The sequence below is a fragment of the Athene noctua genome, chromosome 1 (assembly GCF_965140245.1).
Source record: "Athene noctua chromosome 1, bAthNoc1.hap1.1, whole genome shotgun sequence".
NCBI classification, from domain to species: Eukaryota; Metazoa; Chordata; class Aves; order Strigiformes; family Strigidae; genus Athene; species Athene noctua.
In genome coordinates this window covers 180,974,573-180,991,756 of record NC_134037.1, presented here as the reverse complement: position 1 = coordinate 180,991,756, position 17,184 = coordinate 180,974,573, and the positions used below count along the sequence as shown (strand labels likewise).

At 42.2% G+C, this 17,184-nt stretch overlaps 1 protein-coding gene across 2 annotated transcripts; it reads right to left on the bottom strand.

Moving 5' to 3' along the window:
• Positions 1 to 916: 916 nt before the first annotated feature.
• On the bottom strand, positions 917 to 16,554 carry ASB11 (ankyrin repeat and SOCS box containing 11). 2 transcript variants are annotated; one of them, XM_074906834.1, is made up of 7 exons: positions 16,362 to 16,554; positions 13,309 to 13,388; positions 10,379 to 10,486; positions 7,320 to 7,470; positions 6,984 to 7,118; positions 5,832 to 6,023; positions 917 to 2,805 (listed from the first exon to the last, which is right to left on the bottom strand). In XM_074906834.1, the coding sequence occupies exons 1-7, from the start codon at positions 16,537 to 16,539 to the stop codon at positions 2,681 to 2,683; spliced, it is 969 nt and encodes a 322-aa protein (XP_074762935.1). In that variant the 5' UTR covers positions 16,540 to 16,554; the 3' UTR covers positions 917 to 2,680. The 2 variants fall into 2 exon arrangements, with proteins under 2 accessions (XP_074762935.1, XP_074762925.1); XM_074906824.1 differs by having other exon boundaries at positions 10,379 to 10,435; positions 16,362 to 16,539.
• Between the last annotated feature and the right edge of the window lie 630 nt (positions 16,555 to 17,184).

Below are 17,184 nucleotides of genomic sequence, written 5' to 3'. Positions count from 1 at the left end.
ATTCTGAAAAATCACCAATAAGAGCCAGTAGTCTCCTAGCAAATTGTCCCAGTCTTTCCCTACTGTCACATGAGATGGCATATTTGAAAAAAAAAAAAAAAAAAAAAAAAAAAACCAAAAAACCCCAAACCTCCTCCAGGTATTTCCTCAGTAATATCTCCATGCATTGTTACAACACAAAGCACAGCCAATGAGAATTAAATGGGTAACAATCTTTTGAAGTAAGAGCAAGAAAGTCTAGGTAAAGTTCCTAATGAAATTTCTTAATGCCAGGACTTCTGAGCTTTTCTGATTTATTAAGGCTCTGTTCCCTCCAGAGTCTCTGATATACAGAATTTCAGGAAGAATGATGGCTCCAGGAGGAAGCAAAGGTGAGGTGATTTTTTGATGGAAGCTAATATCAGCAATAAATATAGAGCAGCTTCTACTGCTTCTTACCATAAACCTTTCCGAGAGGCTGAATAGACTTTGTATTTCCTTAATGGAGATACATTTTTTCAATTTAAATTCTTATGCAGGTGAAATACTGCTTTCATTGATGATCGCAGTAGAAAATCAATTCAGTATTATACATTGTGAAATAGATCCCATAAATTGTCCTAGCCCCTTGATTGCAATGCAAATCTGACAACCCACACAGCTGAGGCTCCGTCTCTCTATTTAGATAGCAGATGGCATTCTGACTGCCACCTTATAAACAGAGCAGGTGAGCTGGCAGTAAAGATAAAACAGAGAGATCTGCTGACATCAGATTAATATAGACATTTCTTTCTTGATAGTATTTGATTTTCAGAGGCTCTTGAGAATTTAGAGTTGAAATCTCTGAGATTCATTATATATTGTACTATACAAGGTCACTCATGTCACTGACAACTTCATGGGCAACAGCTCTTGCCGTCAGATAGCATTCAATATGTGCAAACACAGGCTGAAAACTACATTAATTTTTGGCTCTAACATTGCAGGTCCAGTCTCATGAACTGCTGGGAGCACAATTTATCTTACTGGTGCTGAATTAATCATAAGAAAGTTTGGGAAACGTTAGACCTATGCCTCAGAGAGGGGAACTGTCATGATGAAATTATGGGATTAGCATCGAACCAGAGAAGCTGCTGCTGCTGGAGCAGGGACAGGAGCTCAAAGGCTGCTGGAAGGCAGTCCCGGATTCAGGCTCCAGCAGTCCAATTCCTCCTGACTAAAGATGTATGGGCAGTGAAAATCGGTACCAGCATGCATAGCTCATAATGAAATCACTACATCTCACAGCTTGAATATGAGTCATCAGCCTCCTGGACCTGTGAAGTTGAGCTAAGTAGAGACAGACTTTCCTTTTAACTCTACTTCCCATTTGTCTCATGGCAGACATTTACCAAAACTCAGTTCTGAAAATACATTTCTTACCTCAGAACAACCTCCACAGGAAAAATAAACAGATCTTTACAGATCCACACAGACATTGCACCAGTCACTGGATCCCACATTTCTCAGCTCAAAGAGGTGAACATTTTTAGCTCTGCTGTGTCCAGGCTACTAACCCTGATGATATTTAAACTAATACCACAATGGGCAAAGTCACAACACTCTAAAAATCCCTTCTCCCAGGGAGGTAATGAAAGCCTCTAGAGTAGGGGACAAGGGAGCTAACAAGCCTGTAAACTTCTCCCCCTGTAAGCAATATCCAACAAAGAGAACATTTGGGTGATGCACACCCATACTTAGGGGCCCTGCTTCTCTCCTGCTCTGCAGTCCAAGGACTTATGAGAAATGTCAAAGTATACAAAGTCCAAAGAGCAGCAACTTATTCCTTTGCTTTTCTTTAAACCTTGCAAAGGACAAACACTGAAAGCTGGCCTACTGTACCTATGAAAACATTTGCGGTTCTGTCCTGGAATTAAGCTAAGAAAAATTATTTACATAATGAACACAGCCAGATCTTAAGTGATATAGCTTAGGAAAGATTTTCTTTTTAGAAGAGATTAATGTTTTTTTAGACTTTCACACATTTTTGTGGGTTTGGGCCAAACACCTGCACCTGCTTTGGTAACATCACTTGCACTTCGGATGACAAGATGTGTTAGCATTAAGGGCAGCTGGGTTCAGGGCAAGGGGACACACAGTGGCTACACAGTCAGAGCCTGCTGGAAATTGCTACAACTCCACCAGACTATAGGAAAGAGATGGCAGGATGCAAAGTTAAAGCTGACAAAATAATATATGTGCAATATATTATATACAACTGATGTGGGGCACCGAAGGCTTTCATTCTCACACTAGTGGAAGAACAGCAGCCACTACATTCATTTTGACAGTGAGATTAGATAGACAAGAGGAAAAGCTGCAGAGATACTACATGAATAAATATAACACTAAATACAGGGGAAATCTCTGTGGGTGAGTGGGTGAATGTGTGCATCTACAAACATGTCAAGTGAGCTATTCATGTACTACGACTTCTCAGGCTGATGTAAGTGGATGTGGCAATAGACTGTGAAGGAACTGTATCTATAATATCATTCACTGTGAAAAGGTGTTTTGGATTTTCACTATCACGTAGCAGCTAATGTTTGTTATCCACAGTAGACAGTAAATGATGTCTTTGATTTTTTTCTTTGATATAATATTTTTGGAGTAAACAACCATTTGTTCCTCTTTCTTTTCCAGCATAAAGATAGTCACAGACTTATCGATAAAGGAGAAAGTTCTCAAGTGGCTCAGGCAGGTGCAGCTTGTGGATTGCATATAGGCATGACCGACCCAGATGCTTTCTGATACACAACCGGCACAGCTGGGCAAGGCTGGCAGGACCTGGGGGAAAAAAAAAAAAGGCAAGAACAAGCACCCCCAACCCCACCACCAGTATAAGTCAGAAAACAACAAACACCAGCAAGATTTGCAAATCTAGTGAAGTAATACACAGTGACTTGCTGAAGTCAGGGAGAGTTAAATACATTATTGTTCATATTTAATTTATGTTGTCAAAGTTGGTTCAGTGGTTTGAAAACTGTGAGCACTAAAAACCTTTTTCTGCATGCACAGCTAGGCTTTTCTTGAGCAAATACTTAAAATACCATAAAGATGTCTGCCCTGGAGAGAGAACACCAGGATGCATATCCCTTGCTCAGGATATAAGACAACTCCCAGCAGTATTGTGAGGATAAAAACGAGAGGGATAACAGGGAGCTGCAGGGGTTCTCAGTGTAGACCAGCCATAAGTGCGTAGGTATGGCAAATACAGCTAGTTATTCAAATTTACAGAACATGTTTCTTCAAACTGCTAGTGTCTCAGCAGATACTTGCACAAGTAGTGACTGCAATTTAGCCTTTTTTTACAGTCTCTGAATATTTATGAATGTCAGTCAGTCTATCAGTGCTCCTCAAAGTAATTTCTTAATGTGTCATCCATTTTTAATTAAGTCTGACTGAAAGGAAAACATCACAAAGACAGAAAGTCTCCAAAAGTTTTGTGCAAAAAGGCACTGGGGTAAAAAAAAAAATATTAAAACAAGAATAAAAAAATAATAGAAAAGAGAGGCCTTTTTGCCCTTGCCTTGCCTTGGGGTGAAGGTTACTGCAAACTCTTGTTAAACATTGGAGAGTCCAGGGTAGGGAACTGTCTGAGGACTCACTGGGATGACGGTGAGGCTGGCCTGGGTAGTGGCTTACGTGGTACTGCACTCAGCAGTGCTGCCCCGGTGGCTTCCCCATGGGGTGGCCAGGCAGGTGCCGCCAGCCCACCCCACTGCAGGTCAGCTGAGGGGCCACCAGGCACAAACCCACTGGAAATGAGTCTCCGTTGCTTCTGCAGCTGCATGCTTGCATGTGCAAATGCAACTTGCTAGTGAACATGTCCCTACCTCCCCTTTGCTTTCCTCTTGCTGGAGCTGCTCCAGGTTGAACCTTCACGCCTGCTCAGAGGAACTCAGTTTTCAAGCCCTGTCTCAGCCCTGCCCCTCCAGTTTTTGACCAAACAGTAGTGATCACAGTGTTTGGCAGCAATGCCAGACTAGAGAGATGTGTGCTTAAAAGCCTGTCTTTATATTTTCCAGGCAAACTTCATAATCTGTGCTTTTACTACAGGAAAATTTAGGAACTTAACAGGCTGATAATGGTGTCTCTGAGAAGAAATTAATAGAAAAATATCAGATATATAGAAAAGAGCATTTGTGCTATTGTCACTGGAAGTGAAGAAAGAAGCTACCATCTCCCAAAGCAGTTAGGAAAACAGAAGCATTTTGTATCTCAAATCACTTAATAGCTAGGAAGAGGAGCAATTAAAGGGAGACACCTAAGTAACGCCAGCAGAAACATCTGAAGGTAGAAAGGCAACTCTTCAACTTGGGGTGCTTATTTCAAACAGGAGGACCTCAGAAAACACAGAAGCAGGGGAAAGGGGCAGTTGCAGATGTTAGATAGCAGCAAAGTATCTGAAAGCAGGACTGAAAGGATAGGTGAGAAAACTGGAAATTTCATTTCTGAAAAATGAAGAGTCAGCAGGAGCTGTAATGGAGGAGAGGGTGGCCAGCTGAAAGTGGAAATCAAAAACAAAGTTCAGGAAGAGAAAATTATTAGTATTGGGATATTTCTTCAGCTACACAAACTCTCATTCACACAGGGCAACTGGAGCAGGATGACCACAAGCACCGCCTCTGCTCATGCAGCCTGCCACTGCTGAGCCCTGAATATCTCAGATATGGGGACAGAAGTAACAAGAAGTGAGAAGCATTCAAGCAGAAGCCCTCCAAGAAGGTTTTAGACATGACAAATTAAAGCTCTGCATGAAAAGCCATGGAGAAAGGGAGTAGGACAGAAGGATATTAAGCCAATGTTTCATTTCCTCCATAAAACCCACCTGTGTGCGGAGAGCCAGCACAAAGCCTGTGCACAACATTGACAATATCAATTTACCATCCAAGAGCTATTTTGCAGCTGGAAGCAGGCTCTCCTGTGCACATTGTGCTTTGCTCCTTGGTGGGAAGAGAGCGGGCTCAGGAAGGTGTCATGCTGCCTGCATGGGGGAGCACCATTCACCCCCCGCATCAGCAAAGTCCTGGTGGGGCATACGCCAACTAACAGGGTACCAGGGAAACACTGAGGTTAGAGGGGTTAGAGGTGGGAGGGGACCTAATTCAACAAGTCCATATCCCAGGGATATTGCCATTGGATGGATGAAGTTCTGGCTGTATGTAGTGCAGGTGGAAATGACACAAGGGGATCTAAATTAATTTCTGCTCAGGAGTTTCTTTCAGTAGATGGGAAACATAATTAATCATAGGAAGGCTGAAAGTAAACTGCAAAGGGCACTGCTGGTTTGTGCTGGGATTGCAGCCCCAGGAAACACATGGAAGACCTGCAAGCTATGAAACTGAATAGCCACCTGGCAAATAGCTCTGCTTTATCCTGGTGACTGAGAACACACACACTTGTGTCACTTTTTCTGCGGTAAGCAGGACATTGAGCCATGGTGCTAGGTTGAGCACAAGGAGGTAGTAATATTATCTATGAATAAACTCTTGCAACAGTTTTTAATCCTTGGAGTCCCGAAAGGTAAATACATATAATTTTCCTTCAGTAGACAGGAAAAGAAAGCACAGAATGACCAACCAGTTTAGCCACTGAAACCCTAACACTTGATGGCAGATCTAGCAACAAAACAGAGATCTCTTACTCATTTCTGTGTCATGTACTGCAGGTTTGAAATTGGTAGAAAAGATAAGAGAACTTATATATAGCGTTGCTTATAAAAGCAGTTAAGAAAATGTACTTGGGTAAAGGAAATAAATACTCTTCTACCTAGAAAAAAAAAAAAAAAAGAGAAGAAAGGAAACCATTACCTTCCCGAAGCAGAAGCACCTGCTCCACTTTGCTGTTGGGTACTGCAAGATCCAGGGCACATTTGAATTCAGCATTTCTGCATTTTGGGTTAGCACCATAGTCTGTCAGCAAGATGACTACCTCCGTGCTGGATTTCCTTGCTGCTGCATGGAGGGGGGTGTCTAATCGCTTCCCCATGTTAACATTGGCTCCTTGAGTGAACAAGAGTGCATGGTTAGATCTGGGAGGCAGAAAAACTGTCCAAACCCACCATCATATGGGCTGGTTTCCAACAGTAGCCTCAATAAATGAAGAGGTTGGATGGCACACAGGCCTCCCTCATTTCTCTCAATAGTAGCAGTGCAAAACTCAGCAGGTCAAATACCTGCTGTGTGAAAGTCCTCTGAGCTATCGAACCCTGTCTGCAATGTACAGAACTGAGCACCCTGACCTTCAACCCAATAGATGTTCAAAGACTACCATATGCTCTATAAATTTGTTAATAACATAAAACCTAACATAGATTATGTTAATTTAATTGCTGGGAAAACAAAACAAAACAAAACCAACAAACAACCCACAAACCCACACCTTTAGGTATCTCATTGTAATAACTCCAGGAGCACAGCAAGCGAAATGCTTGCCCTAAGCTCACCAAGCACAGCAGGGCCACATTTTGAGCAGGTGTAAGTCAGCTAATGTACACTGACAGCAAAAATTTATGCTAGCTCATAGGCTGTGCTTGGACCTGCAGTGATTATTCTTTCAAGCAGCTTTACTGCCATCTTCATCATCCACTGAGAAGTAGGTGAAGTTAATGTTTAGCAAGGCAGTTTCTCATAATCAAAAGTTGATTTTGGTCAATAATATTAGCCAGCATTGTTTGTGCTTCCTATCATCATTCTAGAAAACTAAAAGTATTTTACTTTCATATTCAGACAGTCTCAGGGACGTCTCTGTAATTAGGGCTTTTTTTACTGAGGAAACCATAAATTCTTCATCAATGCAGGTGAAATTTTTAATCGCCTCAAACAAGTCTCACAGACTTGGGCTGCCCAAACACCTCTTGTGAAAACAACCAGTGATGTTTGCAGTGGAGTGGCAGCCTGGAGAGACCAGCAGTGCTGGCTCACACCACCATAGCTCTACCCCGGTCCCTTTTCCAGGTGTACCTAGCTCCAAAAGCTTCTTGACACAGTCTGTCCTCTGGTATGTGCAAGCCACATAGAGCGGGGTCCCATGCTGAAGGTCTTCTTGGTCAATGTCAACCTCATGGGCCAAAAGGATCTCCATGCACTCCCTATGACCTGTGGAGAGAAGAAGAGCCATCACTGAAGTGCTGTAGAGCAGAATACACCCAGATAAAACCAATGACCCTCAAGAGCTGGGAATAAGCCAAGCCTATTTATCCATACCACTACAGACAACTTTTATGGAAGAATGTTTTAACATCAGTAAAAGATGTGTTCCTCAGTTATTGTTAGCTTCACTCACTGCCTGAATGTTACCTCTCTTGACTGCTTCGTGAATGGGCGATGCAAGGTGGTTGCTGAGCTGTGGCTTGGCTCCGAATTCGAGTAGCATGTTGACACAGGCCACGCTGCCACTACAGCAGGCATTAAACAGAGGAGTGATCCCATCAATGGTGACAGCGTTGACCTGGAACAGCAAGACTCTGTCAGGATAATCCAATTTAAGAGGAACGCCCTTGCAGCGTACCTCATGCACAACAGAAATGCACCAGAAAAAGATGCTTGTCTTGTTTACTTTCAGAATTGATTTTGTCAACAACTTGCACTTTCAGAGTTATATGTTGTGGCATAACATATATAACATTCTCCTTTGAGGTCTGCCCTCTTTCCTATAATTTGCTATTGCCATAAAGCAGCAACACTGCCTGCTATGAATGCTCCTCCGAGGGTTGCTCAGAAAATGCAGATTTAAATTTTTTTACGTGGAGAACTTGAATATCTTCATGACCATCCAGTTTGCACCAACCCAAAGCCAGAACATGCCCAGATGAAAATGGCTTCGCTTTTTAAATGAAAACATTTACTTCATGTTAATACTTTCACCTGAAAACACATTTCCAGCAAAAGACATTTTCATGGAAACATAGTCTTAATCCCAAACAGAAAAGGAGCTTGAAAGAGTTTGTGTTCATATGCATGTGTGTGTACGCATGTGTGTAAGAGAGAAAGAATTTCCTTCCTTCACCTCTGATGTAAAACCTGACAAGAACCACCATCTGTCATTCTCCACTGGGACAGGACAGTCCCTGGCTTGTGTCATGCACAGCACTGTACCTGTTATGTTTAACTACATAGTAAGCCCTCAGAGGCAATTTATGTGCCAAATCTGCACATCTTTAATTCTGTGGCACACTGGAGAAGAGCAGTGCATTATGCAAGCACATGGCAGCCTGAGCAGTTTCCAAATCAGGGACAAGAGGAACGAGATGGGAGAGGAGGGGCTAGAGAAGTCCTGGGCCACTGGGGAAGTCGAAGGACTTTGCTACCAGTGCAAGCACAGGAGCTGCATTGCAAAGGGTCAGAGCACCAGGCTAGAAATACCTTAACTCACAGAATTTAACTAGCAGGATATTTTGCCTTTCTCTCCTTTAAAGACAGTGACATTTAAGAAAGAACCTATTGGTCTCTTCTGGGTAATTCAGCAGTGGACCATCTGCAGTTGATACCTTCCTAGGTACCATTTGTTCTTGTTCTTGAACTACTGACTTGTTTACGATGCTGTATGACTCAACTGCTTTTCCCGCAAGGTGCTTTCCCCACAATTACAAGCCAGTCCTTGCCATTTCCAGTGTTTCAGTCCTTGCCATCTTCAGCAGCAGTCTCCAACCATGCAGCAGCCAGTGCAAGGCCACGTTCCCGCATGTGAAACTGCACTTGCAGGTTAGGCAGGTACACTGGCGGAGGCAGCCCCTGTTCCCTGGTGCCTCCTCTGCTTGCTCACCTTCATGGAAAACCAGTGGAAGAGCAGATCTGGCTGGAAAATAATCATGGCAGGTCCAGGAAGTGGACAATTCAGCATGGTATGGGGAGATACCAGGTATGACAACATGGGGGATATCTGCTTAGGTTTTGGAGCCCAAAATGCAGCTTGCTTTTCCTGAAATTGCAAGGGTCCAACTAAAACTCTCTTTCAACAGCATCATCACTGCAGATCCCAGCCTTTTCCTTGATCTTCCTCCTCTCCTGCTAATTGCTGAGCTAAACTATCCCTCATTCTGCACAGCTTCTAAAACAACAAAAAGAAAGAAATAGATATGCCTTGGGCGTATCTGTATTTCAGACAGAGTACATGCTGCAGCCCTGCAGCTCAGCACTGCCATCCACCTCCCCCCAGTCTCATCAAGCACATGTGGCTGATGCTGCTGGAGGCACTGGGGGTCTATCAGCATCATTTCACAACAGGGCCAGTGATTCAGGCAAGCTGATAACCAAGGGTAAGCAAGGAGATAAGTGAAGAAATATTACTTCTTTGGTTTCCCTCTCCACTGGGCTTTGGTTTAACTGGTAAAAGAGGAAAGAATGGTAAGACAGATATTACGGAGTAAATGGTTTGGTAAAAAAAGGAAATAAAGGAGAGCACAGCAAGAAAGGAGAGCAGCAGAACGGCGTATTTTTCTCCCAGAAGTGAGACAACTGCCTGTTGACTTTATTTATGAACACAGAGCTGGCGGAAAGCAAAAGCCGAAAAAGATTGGAGCTATATATTATACCAGGAATAGGCTGATTTCTCAAGGAACCAACAGGTAGTTTAGAGATGATTCTCTGAGTTATAAAAAGGCAATGCCATTAATTTACCAAAATCAAGTAAAACTGAGCAGAAAGGGGTTTTCCTCTCGTCTTGCTATGGGATTGAAATTTGGCATACAGTTTATGTAGTTAACAATTGCATTTTCTTCTGCAGAGGATAGCTTGATTGCCTGTTTTGGCGTTGCTCAGTTTCTTGCCATATAAATTGTACTTGAAAACCCAGGTGAATGAAATATATTAGTATGTATTTCACCCATTCCTCTATCAAAGCCAGGTGAATGAAATATATTAGTATGTATTTCACCCATTCCTCTATCTCCATTGTTAACATGTATTCTACCTTAGGTCCAACTGAGGAAAATGTTATTTTATTAGCAGATAAAACGTTGCATTGCTTCAAGCACGTCTATTTTTACTTATGTGAGACTCTCAAACCATCCCACAGAAAACCGGAGGCGAGCTCAGTGATCGTTATGGGGGGAGAAAAAGGGATGTAATTTTCTTCACCTAGCATTTCTCATTCCTTTTCCATCAGTCGTGACTACATTTCACATACAGAGGGAAAACAAAACAGAATAATGAGGTAACCCAAGCAGCCACCAGGGAAGGCAAATCCGTCACCCACAGAAACAAAGCATTGTTTTATTTTTCCCCATTTCTGCCTGAGATGCTCCTGTCTGTCTGCATCCCGGCCCTGCCACTCGGGCAGCCCATCTGACATCCCCGCTGCTGCAGGGAGCACCCGTGCTCCAGCCACCCGCGTCCCCCCCAGCCTCCCCGGGGCTCACCTGAGCGCCGTTCTCCAGCAGCACCTTCGCGCAGGCAACGTGGCCACCCAGGCAGGCCTCATGGAGAGCCGACACACGGTCTGTCGTCACCAGGTTCACGTTGAAACCCTGCAATGCAGGGCGGGGGGCATGAGGGGAAAGCCCTGCCCAAACCACGCGGCTGCCCCCGGACCAGCACAGGTATGAAGGGCAGTTGGACTGCAGCCAGGGGAGAGCCATGTCACTGGGTGTGTGTCCAGGGAAGGTGTGTGGGTTGGATTAGTGCTGTTCAGTGCTTTGGTGCTCATCCCCAAAGACAGCAGCTGGTGATGGCATTAAAGAGAAAGCAAGGACAAGCTATGCCTTCTATTTCCAGTTCTTTACAATGCACAGTCAATCACAGGAAAGACATCACATTTCTTTAATTATGAGGGTGGCATTACATTCCCTATTAAGTCCGGCACCAACAAGGACTACAGTTGGTGAGCTTCGCCTCCCTGAGCAGGGACACCTCTGGCACAGGTATCAGCAGCTCGGCTGGAGCCCATGGTTCATTCAGTGGGGAGAAACAGGCTCCCCTAGGATGTGATTTATCCCATGTTAAACCAGCTGTTTCTAGTAGGTCAGATGAATTCTGTCTGAAAAATACCTCCACTGACCGTATGGGGTATATGAGTGCCCTGTGTGTTTCACTCAAAAGTAGTAAGTACCTGGCAAAACCCTAAGATAGATGAGGCAAATCCTACCCACGAATCAGTTCCTCTTACTGACCACCCACAAAATGCTTTTGCACTGGAAGAAAGAACTGCTGCTTATACAGGTATTTCCCTAAATAACAGTTTTTACATCTATTCCTGCACAAACAGAAACCAGACATATTCACAAAGGAGAAAGCAATTGTCATATGTGCTTTCCCCAGAATGCAGCTAAATCTCCTGGTAATTAAGGTTTCACAACCATGTGTGAGAACAGGCCTGGAAGCAGCTCTATTTTCCACTCCATGTCTTGTGTTTTGTAACATGTTTTGTCTTTTTGTCTCTACCTGATGTGCTATAAACACGGAAGATCACAAGATGGCAGCAATGCACTTTTTGGTAGGCAGTAGAAAATTGGATGGGTAGAAGTCTCTGAGCAATATAACACTGTAAAACTCACCAGTCCCCATGCAGTGAACATTAAAAGCAAGCACTGTACCCACTTTAAGATAAAAAAACAATCTATGATAGAAAAACATAGTTTTTCAGTTACATTAAATAGTTATTAATGTAAAGGCTGTCACTAAAACTTCTCATTCATCAGTGCCAAGGGAATAGATGAAACCTTGAGAAAATGTTGAGATTATTCCACTGTCTAGTTGTATAGATGTTTCATACTTAATGATCAGCGTATTCCTTCAAGAGGAATGTCTTCTAGATAGTCCTGATAAGGAGAGCTATTCATAGAATCATACTGTTGCAGAATCATATTCTCAATCATTATTCATATATATATTTTAAAAATGAAACTCAGTCATTGCAAATGAAAGGCAAACCAGCAATCCATTGTTATGAAATGGAGACTGAGTTATAGGTCTTACTATAGCTGTTTGCCAAACACTGCTCATGCTAAACCTTGTTTTCAGACGGTTATAAAACTCTTCCCAATGTATGTGAAAAATCAAACTTTTCTTCCAGTGCCGGAACAGGCATTGGCGAGTCCTTGAGGTCTTTTAAAACTCCAGCACTCCATTGCCCCTTATGTCCTGGCATCCCCTGGGAAGCAGAAGCCTCACTGGCTTTCTTGAAAGCTATGGTCCTAAGCCAGAGACTTCTGAGTGTCCCACATATACTCTATAGATCCATATTTAATTTTAGGCTAGTAGTGTAACTATATTAGAAGCAATGAGCAATGATTATGCTGCTCCATGAACAGCTTCATCCCTACATTTATCAAGCTGTGGTGAATCAGCTCCAATTCAGTCTCTACAGACATTGCTGCCTTGATCTCTTTCCATCAGCAAGGACCCTTATTATTCACTCCCAAAATTAAATGTCTTCAGGAGAAGGAGAAAGGGTAGATTAACTAAATGATGTATAACCACACCAGGTACTTCTCCAGTGTGTAACCATGACCAGCATATAACTGGGGCATCTAGTGTATAACAACAACACCAGGTGCCCCACTAACAAGGTGCTGTAAGGTCAACATAAATAGAGATAGAGGGGGTCAGAAAACCAGCAAACCCCTGAACGAATAAGCCCTTTCCCTTATTATCCCTAACCTCCATCACTTCCTTTTCCATAGAAAAACTATCTACCCTGAATATAAAAAGTCTGATGGCCAAGTCACAGAGCTTACACTCGGGGAGTGGGGGACAGTTGCTCCTTCGTGCCAGATGATGGCATTGAATTTAAGCAGAGGTGGTAAGGAAGATGGTTGGTAAAACACAAAGAATCATAACCTATCCCTTGACAGCTGCCCACTTTCATATCCAGCTTCTCATCCTTTCTTGTATAATCTTTCTTTTTCTCTTCCTCTTGCCTAACTCTTGGTTCCATTTGGAGCAGAGGGTTTAAGACTGACAGTTCTTTCTTTAGGAAGACCATGCTTGCTGTTTTGTAAAGCAAGATGTACTTTTACAGCTTTCTACCGACTTTTTTTAATAGTTGATATATATGTTGTCACTGTTCTCAAGACCAGTTTACATGAGACTTCTCAATGAGAAAGAGCCCAAAGGTCATTGCTTATCATACAACAATATACAAGCTGTAATAATCTTTGTCCGGGGCTTGTCTCCAGCATCCTAACTAAGCAAACTAATACATGCCCAAAAGTGTACATGCAAATGTATTATTTATACAACTGCATTTCTTATGCCCTGCTGTAGTCTATTACAAGCTCACCAACTCACAGATGCAATTCAACAGAAACTACGCTGCTTCCCAACCTTTTCTTTACCTGTGGGCTTTTACCTGTGCAATCAAGGTTTTCAAAGACAGGAGGCGTCCTTGGAAGGCAGCGTCATGAAGAGGGGATCGGTCTGCCCAGCTGCCTGAAACAGCAGATGCATAGAAGTTAATTCAGTAAGCAACACATCCAGATCCTGGGAGGGCAGGGAAAAAAACAGATGCGTGTAAATGCAGACAGGGACTGAAATCCGTGTGGGGCCAGCGGTGAAACTGCATGATAAACTGCTTTCAGCAGAGCAGCTGAGGGCTCAGCACTCCTGAGAAAGCTGGCCGCTTGCTAAGGGACTTAAAAGCTTCTGGTCAGAACTTTTAAAAACAGCTAAAAACATGCTTCAGCAAAGACCACGAGTTTCATGCTGCTGGGATTCACCTGGGCACTTCAAAGTCCTGCAGTTCTCCTTTTCAAAACCCTATCAGCCTTTGTCTTTCCTAGCAAGCTTTTGTCACAAATCATATTCCAGCTTCTCTTGCACTTCCTTGAGAGACTCATAGCAGGGAGACATTTGTCCATCAAATTAATTTTACACGTCCCTGGCAGTTTTACATTCTGAACTGTCAATTTCATAAATAATATCCTCCAGCTCAGACTAGCAGGTTTCATCCTCCTCCTCACTGGAAGGCTTCAGAAAAGCCATGGAAAAAAAAATTCTGCCTGAAGCTTTACTTTTCTTCCTTAATCCCTTTGAGTTGTTGAGCTGTTCAGACTCCTTCATGTATGCTAGTCTGCCCTTTTTCTTATCTTAATCTATTAACGTGCCAAGAAAAAAAAATGCCTTAGCCTAGCTACTACCTACAGACATAGTCACTCAGCCCAGGTTATATGCCTTCAACTCAAGTGCAGAGCAAATTTACTTGTCCTATATTAAAATTGATAACTATACTGCAACACAGTGTGTAGTAAGTATTTCTTCAAAGGCCACTTGCATTTACAATGCCACAGGACAGAAGCAATACCAGTGTTTGCATTCATGCTCTGTTGTACAGCAACCCCATGAGCACTGTATTCGAAACCCTTGTCCTGTTTAATTTTTTCAGCTACACCTCACACCAGAGAATGGAAAGGGTGATTTATCTCCATTTCAGGCATTACCCAAAGCAGAGAGAAATCAATGAGAGGCACAGACACATCCCTGGGGACTTCAGGCCAAGGACACAGCAGAGGTTTCAGCCTTGGCTAAGGGAGTATCCTTTTGTTGCCCAAGAACAAGGATGTGCTTCAGCTCATGGGGTTTTGGTTTTAACTTTTGTTCCATTTATTTAAGGAGCTGTTCCTGGGCTCCTAAGGCAGGAAGATGGCAACATGCACACTAAGGCAGGTCGCACCATATACAGCCAGGCTCCTAAGGACCAAGAAGGATATACCAGGCAAAATGATGGGAACAGGAGCCAGGTAGGGACCAAGAAACATTTTCCTGAAAACATCAAAAAAAGACCACATCCCTCATCATGCTGGTGACTCAAATAGGCAAGCTCAGTTCAAAAAGTTAGAAGACAGTGGAAATGACAAAACCCAGGGACCTTATACAGCAGGAAGATTCAGAAATAACTCAGACAACAGAGGTACAGTGCCTTATTTAATCTTTTATGCATTATAGCATAGCACGTGCAATCACACGTCACGTGCATTTACAATGCACACATGCACACATGCCTCACAATGAAAACACATGCTGCTACATAGCTTCCATGCTAGCCACAGCAACCTACCTCCCTGAAAAGTGTGGCAAATATAGTTCCCATATGGGGCACATCTTCCCTTCACAGTTGTAAGTGACATGTCTGAAAATAGTGTGTCTTTTCAAATGTCTACAGATAAATTAAGGAGCCCTGCTGCGGCTGCCCTACTTCACTGCAAAGCAAAAAGCCTGTGAAGCTCCACCTGTAATCCAATATAGTACCCCAGCAACAGCATCACATGATCTTATGTTGTGTAAGATTATCCTTAATAGCTTTTTGCAAATGGCAACTTGCAGATAAAAATATGTTGTGGTCTGCTAAACTTCAAGGCACTTCGATAAGAACCTGCACAAAGGAAAAAATGCTGTTTGCCATGTGTCTGACTACAATTTCATAAAGGCACTTGGAAAAAAATGACAGTTACAAATGACTGGAATTATATTCTGGAGACAACAAATAAATTAATAACCCAGACATGCCTATATATAAAGGCTTTGTAAAAAATGCTTTGCTGCAGTATTTCTCTTGGCCTGATCTTAATCTCTCTGCTTTGGGTGGCCATCTCACACCACCCATGTTCTGCTCACATTCATGTTCTTGTTGATGATGGCACTATTCATCACGAAGCAAGTGCCCAACAAATGAGGCACATAAAAATCTGTGATGTCACAATGCTGATGAGAATCTTCAGGTAGGAAAATAAAAGTTCTCATTAGTAGCAAATTTAAAATACCGTGTAATTTTAATTAGTGGAATTACTGGGCATGCAAATACGTGTTTACTCATTAATATGGCAGTGATGTGAAGGAGTAAAATCACTTTGAAAAAAAATATTTTAAAATATACCTACTAAATAGTCTAAATAAATATATGGAACAGGAATATATTGTTTCAGAATAATTTTAGCTGTATTCATTTTACCATCTGATTTAACAAGACAGAGGTTCTTAGCTTGGATTCATAAAGTCATTAGTTATAACCTTCTAGTATCTCCTTTCAGAAAATTAACATGCTAAAATTTTTCCTTAAATATTCTCTGGAAGTAAAGCTAGCTATTTAGTAAAACCATCTGTAACCCCCACAAAAGAATGCCTTGCTTCCGAGAACAACTTTTGTATTTACCATACTGCCTTGAGCAAATGTTGTCCTCATTCTAGCTGGGTAATTGTTGGAGTCTCATATTTTGCACACCTAAATCATGCCAACACATACTGACACTGCAAAGACCCCAGAAACGGAAGGCACTTCAGGTTAAAACATTCACCCATGCATTTAGCAGCAGATTCCTCCTTTCATGGCAGCTCAATTATTTAAATCCTCAGGTTACAAAAATGTAGCAAATACACATTTAAATGTTAGTGTCGATATTTTTACTTTACCTGGGACTATTCCATAGATCTCTTCTGCTATCCTGGCAGCCTCTTTTCTGTTGCCTTTAACAATATAGAAATGGGTCAACAAAGCCAAGGAAATCTTAATTAAAAGCTTGAAGCAAAATAAAGCAAAAATGGCAAAATAAATGTTAGTGAAAGCATGGAGTATAGAACTGCCCTCCATTTTGGTTTGCTCTTCAAATAGTTTCTCAGGTTGGCTAAATTGCACTGGGCTATTCTTGGTATCGTATGTCGTCTATTTTAAACCCTCCAGAACCTGCTGTTCCTCAGTTACCAAAAATACATTCTGGTTCTATTTGGTATGGGTTATTTGATACTAAATAACAATACCAAGGATAAGATAGTTTGAACATCCAGTGCCATACAGGAAACAAACAAAATCCTTTCCAAACCCACATAATTAGAATAAATTTTCAGATAGATGCTCTCCATACCACCTGAAAGCCTATAAATCCACATTTTTTATATATTATTTGATGCAGCAGTTCCATGTACAAAAGCTACATAGGTAAAGTTGCAGAAATTATTCAGAGATACTGCAAAAAGAATACTTTTCTGTCTTTCCTGTCTTGGTAACAGGCCTTGCTGGTACTCAGATACAGAACAAACGCAAGCATATCAAAGAAAATCATTATCATGAAAGAATCTGAAATAAAACCACATATTTTCAAAGCCAGGGCTAAGAAGTCAAAGTTCTTCTAGGAGGGGAAAAAATACACTGAACATATGTAATCAGAAACACATGATAACATACTGGTATTTTCCATCACTCAGGGATTAAGAGTGGTGTCCATTCGTATCTCTTGCA

Excerpts from the sequence above, each read along its gene's own strand:
- ASB11 (XM_074906834.1), bottom strand. The coding sequence starts at position 16,539 with ATGGAGGGCAGTTCTATACTCCATGCTTTCACTAACATTTATTTTGCC. Across the intron at positions 10,487-13,308 it reads TGAAAACCTTGATTGCACAG|GGTTTCAACGTGAACCTGGT; the intron begins GTAAAAGCCCAC and ends CCTGCATTGCAG. Across the intron at positions 7,119-7,319 it reads TCACGAAGCAGTCAAGAGAG|GTCATAGGGAGTGCATGGAG; the intron begins GTAACATTCAGG and ends TTCTCTCCACAG.